Source organism: Xyrauchen texanus, chromosome 29, assembly GCF_025860055.1.
Source record: "Xyrauchen texanus isolate HMW12.3.18 chromosome 29, RBS_HiC_50CHRs, whole genome shotgun sequence".
Classification (NCBI taxonomy): Eukaryota; Metazoa; Chordata; class Actinopteri; order Cypriniformes; family Catostomidae; genus Xyrauchen; species Xyrauchen texanus.
In genome coordinates this window covers 8,310,595-8,322,701 of record NC_068304.1, presented here as the reverse complement: position 1 = coordinate 8,322,701, position 12,107 = coordinate 8,310,595, and the positions used below count along the sequence as shown (strand labels likewise).

At 37.1% G+C, this 12,107-nt stretch overlaps 1 protein-coding gene across 2 annotated transcripts in view; it reads left to right on the top strand.

Moving 5' to 3' along the window:
- LOC127622629 (ras GTPase-activating protein 2-like) overlaps positions 1 to 12,107 on the top strand; it is a 69,548-nt gene that overhangs the window by 4,934 nt on the left and 52,507 nt on the right. For both annotated transcript variants that reach the window (XM_052096639.1, XM_052096640.1), the window contains exon 2: positions 6,420 to 6,543. In XM_052096639.1, the coding sequence (XP_051952599.1) occupies positions 6,420 to 6,543 (124 nt within the window). The remainder of the gene's footprint in view (positions 1 to 6,419; positions 6,544 to 12,107) is intronic.

Below are 12,107 nucleotides of genomic sequence, written 5' to 3'. Positions count from 1 at the left end.
TAAACTCATTCTTACAGATGCCATTCTCACTGTTTAAACAAACGTATTTCTAAGATAATGATACTTTTGTGATAAGTCTAAATCAGCAGAATACCCAACAACAATGTTCAATAATGCATCACAGAAATCCAAATTCAAAAGTTTGCCAGGCATAAAAACACATTTACATGAACGTTAGACTTTAAGTGCAGCATTGACCCGATGAGGCAACTGGCAATACTGTCAACTGGCCTTAAACTCTCTTTCTTTTTACCTGGACTAATAAGAAACCACCCAGTAAATGCCTAGAAACTGCATAGCAAAACCCTTACAGCCACCCACAGCACTAACATCATGGGGGCTAATTTTACAAAGGCAAGCAGTGTGGGAGAAATCTTGTTTTATTTACAAGTTTAAACAATCCAACTGCCTTAAAGTGTGCCTGGCTCTTTGTCGGGTCATTGCGAAAACTGCTTTTCCTGCAATGTTGAGCCACGTACCTTTTCACCGGAAAGAGTGGCCCAACCAGTACCCTCATGGACTAAATGGCTTTGTTCTTCGCTCACTATGTCTGATTTAATCTTTTAACGGCCACATTTACATGCGGTCACCATCACCGGCGACTCGCGGGTGTGTGTGCACATACACAAAAAGCAGAAGGAACTGTTTTGATGTTGTCATGTGTTTGAGAACTGCGAAGCATTCAGTAGTATTCAAGAACAGGCAGTGAAGAGGAACTGAACCCGATAGGCTAGCTCAGTGATGACCGTCTTACAACATAGTCTTACGACTCAATACTGGCCACATTTTTCCTGTGTCAACCAATTTCTATGCCCTTATTAGAATATTTCAATACTCTGTGAACGGATCGGTAGTCTGTTATATTTAAACCATCATGCGACTTTCTGTTTTCCTGTTGTGTGTATGTCTTATTCCTTCCCTCTTACCCTACACTCCTGGTTAAGTTTGCAATCTGAAGTCAGTTGTTAGAAACTTGTGATTCTCACCCTTTGACTCGTGAGCTTTTGACATCATTTATTTAATTCACTCTCTCAGCTCAAACTACTCTTGTCCCTTTATACATCGTTTACAGTGATTTATTGTTTACAAGTAGTTTTGAGTAATATGAAATGATCCAAAAAGCATATCAGGAAAGCAGAAGTTCTACTTTATGTGTGTCTCATGTCTCACATACTTTCAGGTCTGTCACTTAGTTTTAAGGAAGAGAACTATTTGTTAAATAGCATACTACCTATTCTGTTTGTAGTACACAGTGGTGATAGACCGATATACTGGTTAGGCCGACTGATGTTTGACTAATTTGAGAATACTGATGTTGCTGTTTGTCTGATTAATATACATTTTTCTTCCCTTTTAATGGACAATCTACAGAGAGCAATTTATAATATTTTTTAATTGAATTTTTAAAGTTGTGCCAAAAAAGTGTGATACTCACATATGTTGTTACATTTAAATATATCATATATGTAAAGTACCTGTACATCTGTAATAACATTGTTGACCTTACCACTAATCCCACCCATAACCCAACCTCTGTAAACGCAAATGCAAATTTTGCGAGTTTCAAAGAACAACACATGCACATAATATGTATGTTGCATCAAATGCTACATTTTGTGATGTAAGTATAGCAGTTGAAGACAACTAATATAATTTAGGACTGCTTTTCCTTCTTGTCTCGCCAGTAGATCCGTGCTAAAATCTTCTGAAAGCAGTTATGTATTGAGTCGTAGCCGATCTCTGGGGCTGGTACTGCAATTCAGGGCAGCAGGGCTTAGCTCAGAGCTCAAGAGTCGCTTTAGTTTTCACAGTCTGTGCAATAGGATTAGACATTAATAGTTTTTTAAAGAGCTGAAGCAGATTGGAGCTGTCACCTCACACACTCTTAACAGTATGCTGTACTTACACAGCCAACACTAAACCTGCTGCTATGTTCAACTGCCACTACTTCACCATTTCAACAATCCCAGCCTAATGAGTGATGCAGCACTCTTCAAGTGTGATGTGATATTAAAGGTTAAGTGTGTCAGTTCTGTGCCATTACCGTCACTAAACGGTAACTGCAAAATGAATGACTGTTTTCAAACTTTCTTTAAAGAACTTTTATCCCAAATGCTATTAGTATTTCAAATAAGGAGCCAAAATGAGATTAAGTCCCAGTGCATTTATACTCATACTTTACTCATTCTTTATTATTTATATTGTACTGTGGCCTTTGTTGTTTTTTTGTGTATGTAATTTATGTGTTTTTAATGTAATGTATACTGTTTTACTGAGCCTTTTCGTCAAAGAAAATGTTATATCCCCATGGGATAGACAATAAAGTTTTGATGTTTTCCATTGGTCGAGCAAACTGATAGTCCCGTCCCAGACTTGCGGCATTAGTTGAGCGAATTTTGTTGTGTCAAGCTGGTCGGGATACTCAACAGAATTACTGGGTGTATCTCATTACTTAAATTGCGCATCATAGTGTTGCCAAAAGTACCGGTACTTCGGTACTAAGTCGTTACCAAAATAAAAAAGATGTAACGATACCAGTGTTTCTGCAGTACCGTTAGTAATGGGTACCAACTCTATTCGGTACCAGCGTGCTTTATGACTGACACACGAAAGTTTTAAAATGCTCACAGGCTTAATTTGAACATGCTCATTTACTCCTTGTACACTCAAATGGACAATTAATGAAATTAAAATCTTGACATATCCTAGTGTGATTTATTAAACCACTAATGGTTGCATTCTTGCTGTGGACGAGCTGTGTACTTGAAATAAATTCGACCGCTCATCCAATAGAAACTCCACAGACACTGAATCATTGTCCTTGTATGAGATGATAGAGCAGAGCACTAATCCACTGTGAAGATCACTGCACATGTAAACTACATGTTATATTATAAAATCACAGCATTTGCACTTTAATTTCAACTTAACTTTATTTATATTGCATTTAAAACAACAGAGTACACAAAAGTGCTTCACAGTAATACAATTTAAAACATAACATTTCAAAATTACCACATACTCAAACACCAGTAATCTAAAACACAAAATACAAACACAAAACTGTGTCCTACATTTCATTTGTCAGACTCAAAGTCCAGTGTAAACAGATGTGAATTAAAAGTCTTCAACGATCACACTGGACTGTGTTGCGAACTTTTTATATGGAAAAATGAAGCATTTGGCAAAAAACAAATGATTCAAAATAAAAGCTAGTTGCCTGAAATTGAATAAAAATATATTTAAACTGTATAGTAAAATTATATAATAATATTCACTGTACTGATAATTATAATTAATCAAAATATCAAAAGCAAGACTGCTGTTGAATAAAAGTTTGGCAAAACAATGCCCTTTTGATTATTAAATGAAACTTTAAAAAATTAATAAAATAATTATTAAAAATAACTAAACTGGTGTGTTCAATAGCACATTATAATATTTACATATTTTTGCTGTGGTATCGAGGACAGTGAAATTTCACTGCTATCGGTACTAACTACTGAAATTTAGGTATCATGACAACACAAGCACATTGTCTTTTCCTTTCCTTGCTTGCTTTACTTGCGTCCTAGCTCCATCCTCTTAGGAAATGAGGGAATGTCCTTGCTCACTTGATTGTCACTTTTAGTGGCCATTAGAGTATTTCTGCATAAAATGCATTTCAGTATGTGAATTTGTGCTTTACGTCAAATTGCAATTTGATTATTTTTTTCTTTGTTGGTTAAATCTGTGGTTTAGCTTTCCAGAAGTCATGTCAGTGTCTTGTTTGTGTTTTGTTAGAATTTTTTTTTATTCAAAAACTAAAGCTCAATTCCAAGCATCACAATAGCTAAAATTGATAATTCTGCAGTAGATCATGCGCAGGCCCAAATGGAATCTGCAGACTTTCTTTCTTTCACTTCTGTGGAATGTAGTGAAATATTTTAAAATATGTTCAATGGAGCTGGGAGCACTACACACTTATTGGTAGCTAAAAGTATATTGAAATGATCCAAAATATTTCTTAAACTTGCAAGGGGTGGGAGATGTTTCAAACTTTAATGAGAGGTGTAAACTGTGAACTACGATGTTCTAATTCTTCGGAAATCTGCCCAGATTTCTGCGAAGTTCTGCGGGCCTGAAAAAAGTAACCTCATTGGAGTAAAAAATAATTTACAGAGTAACATTTTGCTTTGCCACAAGGATGCATACCATAATTATTAATTTCTTTACACCTTTTTTGTTGTTTATGTCTTTGAATGCATGTGACTATATATGTTAGGTTAAGTGTTAGCATTTATGTTCATTTGCAGAGAACTCCAAAGTTTCTAAAGTTATGCGCCTGAAATATAAAATATGGACAAAGAAATGCCCTCGTAATGAATTTCTCTTTCCTTTTTAATTTATTTATTTATTTTTGTTTACATTTCTTAATATTCTATTCTAGTTCTGTTTAGATGTAGTATTACACAAAATATGTGTTGATGTTGATTTTAAATGTATATGCCACTTACAGCCTATGTAATAACAGAGATAGAGGATTTATTTTAATGAATGGATTAAAAGTATTTGACAAAAATGGTTATATGGTTAGAAATAAGCAAGCCCCCACAATGACCCTAAAAAAATCAATTCCATAGGGCAAATATTGCTCCTTAATGGAAAAGTATATTTTTGTTACTGGTGCGTGTGTCTATGTGTGAGCGTTTCAGTAGCTTGTTTGTTCACGTCTAACGGTTGTGGTTTGCGTTAACTTCCGTTGCCAGGCATACAGTGCTACACACTTGCTTCTCTCTTGATCACACCTGTGTGTGTGTGTGTGTGTGTGTGTGTGTGTGTGTGTGTGTGTGTGTGCAGAGAGGGTTAACTGTAGGGCATTGGCTGCTATCACAAGCTCCCTGTGGCAGTGTTCTGTTGGGAGTTTAGTTTCCTCCGAGTCTTTATCTGTGTCGACTGTAAGCATCATTATGAGCTGCTCAGCGTTGCATTAACTGTTGTTTTCTCAATGGTGCAGGGGAAGAGTCATGCATGTGCGTGTGTGTGTGTGTGTGTGTGTGTGTGTGCACGTGTGCCGGAAACAGAGGGAGAATGTATAAGTGCTAAAGGTGTGTGTGTTGCAGATTTCTTGTTCATTCAGCAAGCAGAGTCAGGAATAACTGCAATGGATGGATCTGCTTGTAGGATGAATTTTTGGGATATTTGGCCACAGAAACAATCATGGCTAGGTCTGTGTTCAACTGTTGATCAAAAAAGGAATAACAGTTGGTGCATCATTGTAAGAATATTATATACTGTATACATTCATATAAAACTTGTTATACCGCTACTTAACAAATAAATAAATGGACACACAAAATAATTAAATGGACACAAATGATGTAATTATGTGAGAAGAAAGAGACAGTAGAGTGATTCGAGAAACATGAAACTTGCACAGCTATGTAGTTTAGTAGTCACAAACATATTTGACCTCAGAATGCCAAGACTGACCATTCAGAAGCAAATATTCCAGAGAGTGGGCTAAAGGGCCTGAACCAGAATAAGGAATAACTATGATCCGTTCATGTAATCTGTAACTTGAAAAGGTGCTTGTTCTTGTTTGATTATTATTCTCTAGTTGAGGAAATATATCTAGCTGTGTCATTCTGAGTAGTTTGATGTGGTCAAAATCAGCCATGCATACATCTGCCCACTGACACAATAATTTGTGCGGTTGTGTATATGTGTTTGAATTTGATCTTTTGAATCAGCGCTCTCATGGTAGCCCAAGTGCATGCTGGGAGGAAGTGAACGCTTCTCATCTGTAACCACATCTTAGATGAGCTCCACGTATGTCAGCCACATCCGCCTCAAGCCCATGCACCACCACAGTGCTCCTGCAAGCCTGTGTGTCAGAACGAGTGTGTGTTAGTTAGTGTGCACTGCCGACCCCACAGCTGACGAACCTCTAATCCAATTGCATGTAATGTTCAGATTATTAATATCCTCAGTAAGTGAATGATGGAGTATGAGCCGAGAGGTGTGTGCTTGGGTGGGTTTGCTTAAATGCTAAGGATCCCCTCAAGGAATATGCCTTAATAAAGCATATACAAAATATTTCAAAAATATTCCACGTTCAATACAAATTAAGCTTAATCGACAGTAACAATAATACATGAGCTTTAACAGAACAGTTAATGTAAGTGCTTTTTAAACCCTCCAAATATTGGCCCCATTCACTTCCATTGTAAGTGCCTCACTGGAACCTCCATTTTTGCTTTTTTAAAGAAAAGGAGGGTAGAGTCCAAATAAAATTTCTGCAAATCAATTTTTTATCACAAATGCTGTCGATAGAGCTTAACTTGTATTGAATCCTGAATATTCCTTTACTGAAGATGTAAAAATATCGGTATAAAAGCAAAAGAAGTAAACGAAAAGTTGTTGTCATTTCTCCACAGGCGAAGCAAAGAATCTTGGTCCGTGCTCAGGGCCCAACCGCCTCCGTGACCTCTGCACCTTCTGTACCATCAGTCTGGACCAGGAAGAAGTATACCGCACAAAAGTCTTTGAAAAGAGTGTCAGGTGAGACTGTAAATACACACAAGCACAAAAACATCACCGGTGACATGCAAAACCATGTGCTGATTATGATGATATTTATCTTACAAGGACAGCACTTCTCATATATGTGGTTTTGATGCTGCTTTACAAAAGCCATACAAATGAGAGACGGGAAAACATGTACGAGTAATACATTCTAACAAGAAAATCAGCACTTTTTGGGTCATTCTCAGGAAATGGTGCCATATGTGTGCTACAGTATGTGTGTCCCCATGACTCACTACTCGCATACTGTAGTTAACAGGATATTGTTTTATAACAGATTTGAAGTGTGTAATGCAAAATAACTTTTAAAATAAAAATGTGAAGTGTGTAATGTGTGCAAAGTCACAGCTATCGCCATGATGAACCGAAATATCAACCAGGCTGATATTTGGTCATTTTGAGATTATCGGCATCAGCCAACAGCTTTGCTCACTTGGACGATATGTAGCTCAGATACACTCATGGCGAAGTTCTTCTTCGTTCTTTGCTCAGAGCTAGGAAGAAGGTTAAAACAGCTGAGCAACGGTATAGGCTACTGCTTGGGAACAATCGAACACTAGCCACGCCGCTGGGGGAGGCGTTAAGAGCAGCGTTTAAGTACGAGATGCACGCTGTCCTACATGTAAAAGGTTAACCAATGTGACATCAAAATGTGTTATTATTGACTTCATGCCTCATTCTGTGAGTAGAATTCACACAAGATTAGTAAAAAAGCTGTTTTAACCACATAGTGATTATTAAAAGTGACTTATATGCCGTAGATAATGTGTAATTTGTCATGTTTACATTCTGCATTCATGGTGCTAAAGCTAACACGCTACAAGTGGCCATAATATGCACCAATTACTATCTGTTATTGTGTTTTTTAAATCACATGACACAGTCTTGAAAAATGTCTTTGCGTAAATCACATGACACAGTCTTGGAAAATGTCTTTGCGTAAATCACATGACACAGTCTTGGAAAATGTCTTTGCGTAAATCACATGACACAGTCTTGGAAAATGTCTCTGCGTAAAAGTTGATTAAGTTTGCATCAACTCTGCACTCCAGTATGTTAATGTTTACCGGGTCACACCCACCGATGGCGTGGAGCTGCCATCCCCAAATCGCCTCCATCACAGATTCTAACCTGCGTTCGGCATCAAGATTGGTTCGCGGCAGTAGACCTGAAGGACACGTACATCCACGTCTCCATTTTGCCTCGACACGACCCTTCCTACGGTTTGCGTTCGACGGTAAGGTGTATCAGTGCAAGGTCCTCCCCTTCGGCCTGTCCCTATCCCCTCGCATCTTCACAAAAGTCGCCGAGGCAGCCCTTGCCCCGCTACGGGAAGTGGGTATCCGCATACTCAACAACCTCGACGACTGGCTCATTCTAGATCACTCTCAAAAAACACTGTAACAAACTCAAAAACACCTCCTTTTTGCTCAAAATGACATCAAACTTGTTATTTTTGTTACTTGTTATCTAGACAGGTGTGAAATTTCAGTGGTTATATCTGTCAGGACATTTTATGGTTTTCCCAAAAACAAACAAAGAAAAAACAGAGCAAATTGAACTTGTTTTTTAATCAGAATATCAATCAATTTGCATATCCCTATTATCAAACTACATTTAGCTTTTTATTTAAATTAAATTGTCATGTTCTCACTGATTATTTTGTTTTTGTTTTTCTGAGTTTGTTGCATCAAAAAAATAATGGGCAACACTTTCTATGAAGTCACTATAATGCATTAGTAATGTCTCATAATACACATTATAATATGTTATCACTTCTCATAAGTAATTGTAACCACAATTATATTAAATTAAAATACTTACATATTCATAGTTATACATTAGTTATAACACAAGCAACATCCAATTTTATCTTTAGTTACAATATATTATATGTATTTGTAATTTAAGTAAAGTGACAAAATCAATGTCTTATAAACATCCCTAAGATTTGTTTAAGTATTTATAAGACATTACTCATGCTGGAAATAATATTCTGAATATTGCACATGCACAAAATAGAAAATAACACCAATTCAATATAAATTGAGATATTATGAAAAACACTTGTAAAGCTACAAGGTTAAAATATATCAGAAACTCTCTCTCGGAAAAAAAAATATAATTATGTTCATCACACATGCAGCTAATCTTCTTGCGTGTAAACACACCCACAGAAAAAACACTGATTCTATACGGACTCTATTCTATAAAAATCTTATATGGAGAATTATTTTATAAATATCTTCCTTTGTATAAGTTTTACATGTAATATATTGTATGTTACAAGTTCATGACTGTTTATAATAAGATATTGATATTGTAACTTAAAGCAGGCAAAGATCACTTATAATATGATCGTGTCATAAAGTCTTTTGACTGTTTACACAATACAGCACTTATACGTTTATTAGCTTCTGCTGTTTAACATTGGATGTTGCTTGTGTTATAATCTTAAGTATAGCTATGAGTAGGGGAAGTCTTATAATGTATTATAACTAGTTATAATTATTTATTAGAAGTTATAACTTATTATAAAGATTATGAGACATTATGATTGCAGTATAATATTTGTAAAATGCCTTTGCAATGCATTATTAATATGGACTATGTTTAGGACACAGTTTAGGAGCGGGTTTGGTTATTAGCAATAATTAATAATTATCATAGATAATTATAAATTATTAAAATCAATAGAATATTGATTAGAATCAATGTTAACTTTTAATCCTTTAAATAAAAAATTATCAAGTTTAATAGAATATTCATTATGATCAAAGATAATCATTAATTATTAAAAATAATGGAACATTGATTTCACTTAAAACTAGCTTATTGATCCTTTAAATTCAACAATCATCAAAGATAATTGTCAAATATCAAAATCAATAGAATATTAATAAGGATTAATGTCGACGGGGCACCACCCTGGAATCGGACTAATAACCAGACAGTATAACAGTCAATATTAAGTTGGTCTCTTAAGAACATTGATCTCCGTAGAGTAGCATTATTCAAAATGAAACAACGAAGGCTTGAATTTGAGCACTGGCATCCCCTGCCAGCCTTTGACACATGTGTATGCAAAACAAACCAAAACACTTCTCTTTGAAATATAGCAAAGTTTATTGATAATATAATATAAATTAATAATCAATACAGTGCAGTCAATAAACTTCTGACTTTCAACTACAAACTAAACAGTCACGTGATTAGATATGGTAACCTAAATAAGCCTATAACACATGAGAGGACGGTATGTGTGTGTGTGTGTATGTGTGTGTGTGTGTGTGTGTGTGTGTGTGAGAGAGAGAGAGAGGGGTTGGGTGTGTGTGTGTGTGTGTGTAAGGATGGCGGACTTGACTCATGTGGAGAGTACGTCATACGAGATTTCCGGCCAGAGTATGGCCGCGAATGTTGGCGGAGAGAAGCCAGTTAATGGCGTCTGCCCGTGTACAGTGTGTCTCCACTTGTACGATAACTTGGACAAAGCTGAGCTTTATCACAAAGTTATCTACTTGCCAAATGTTTGTGAGGGGTCGCGTGCGCGGGTGTGTGGTTAGTATGACAGAGAGAGAGAGAGAAAGTGGCGGTGCCGAAGCCGGTATCGCGATCGTGGGAGAGAAGGCAACTGTTAGTTTATCACTCAGAGACGCGGTTAACGCGTAAACCGTCCCGTGGCCTTTGGTCCTTTAATGGATAAACACAGTGTACCGGTCTCATCCGCGATGGCGTAAATACACAACAGACCAACATGATTGGATTACAACACAGCAAACTCTCTTTTGTGATAACAGTTTGTTACATCAATAGCTTGAGTATTATTAGTAACTAATTGACTCCGACTCGGTTCTTCGAGGCTCGGGTGATGACGGGAGGCCGTTTCCTCGCTCTGTCGAGGGCGGTACGTTGCTGATTCTCAGCGGGCTGGCGGAGAAATCAGCGACGTCACTTTGATTGAAGAGGGAAGGGGATTCTTCTTTCTTCACTTCTGCAGGCAAACGGATGAAGATTGCTCGGCGGATTTCTCAGCGATCGCCTTCGGATCCGTTACAGTGTTCGGTGGAACACAGAGTAATCTCAACTCGTCCAGCGAGATAGAGATTGTATGGCCGCAGTTTCAAGTTGTACGTTACTTCCTTGTGCAACGAGGCAACACCTGAGAGCAGCGATGAACTGCATCTACGCACGGCGAGCAAAGTCACTGGAAGCAAGGTATAGAACGATTTTCAAGGTATTTCTACTCCTGATGACATCATAGTTGAGGTGCGTTCTGTTGAGTGCCTCATCCAATAGGAGTAGATAGTTCGATCCTTTGGAATTTCACACAGTTGTAAAGTGAGCAAGGCTTCTTGGGATTTGTAGTCAGTTTTGTACTACCTTTGTTTGATTTTGGCACGGTTTTTATCAGCAAGATTTATGACTTTGTTTTTGTGAACCTCAGTCAGGCTTTACGACTGTGTTAGGCCTGCTTTTGTCTTGTATCTGAATACACGAGGTCCAACATTTTCATAGAAAGTGTTACAAATAAAGCGGGGCTAAGGGCAAAAACCAAAGAAATCCAAAATGTATGGGCAAATAATGCCCTCATAATGTAACACCTGATACAGTTTTTAATTTTCTATTATAGTCATTAGTTTTTACAGTAAGAGGTAAACATTCTTGAGCAATTGTATTAATGAATCTATTAAATTGAAGTGTTTGACATAATCGGATGAGACAACTGTTTGTAATGGTTTGAGGAAAAAAAAAAAGCCCTCATATAGATAAAAAATGGCCTTGATAATCAAATACAGTTGGCAGATATGCCCCTTAATGTAAATTACATTTCTGACACTGATTTAAACACATATTTAGGATTGGAGATAATAGTTTAAGAATCAACCACTTAAAAACCCATATTTGTGACCACTAATTTGGCAGGTATGGCCCTGGTGGGACTGAGGTGGGAAAATATTGAGTTCAGCACTTACCATCTTAAACGAAATGATATAAACAAAGAAAAAAAGGATGGCTCTGGCTCTGTTTCCTGACCCCTGTGCTTCATCTACCAATCCGATTGGTCAATATCATACACTGAAAAACGACACTGAAGAAAATAAAGTATTTGCGCCGCAAGACCACTCCACCCATTTCCTGCTCCACAATTGCACGATTGAAATAGTTGATGTACAAAAATAATGTGTTTCATTAACATTTACATTTTGTAATACTCAAACAAGGCCTTCCTTCCGCTGAACACCGGATTGGACTTGATGACAGTTCAGCTTGATACAGATGTTTAGCATTGTGTTTGATGAAACTACACTGTGTACATTTTCGGTTGCAAGAAAATGTCTAGTCACGGAAAGAACAACATTTTTGTTATCTCTCACTCTCTTTCTGAAGGCTTTCCCTCTCTTGGCATTTCACAACTCTTTTCCCCCTCTGTTCAAAGAGCTGTTGGCTGTGTCTAAGGAAGTATGTCCACCTACGCGTTCCTTAACTTTTCTCTCTCACACTTGCTATCTATCTCTCCTTTTCTTTCATACACGCACTCG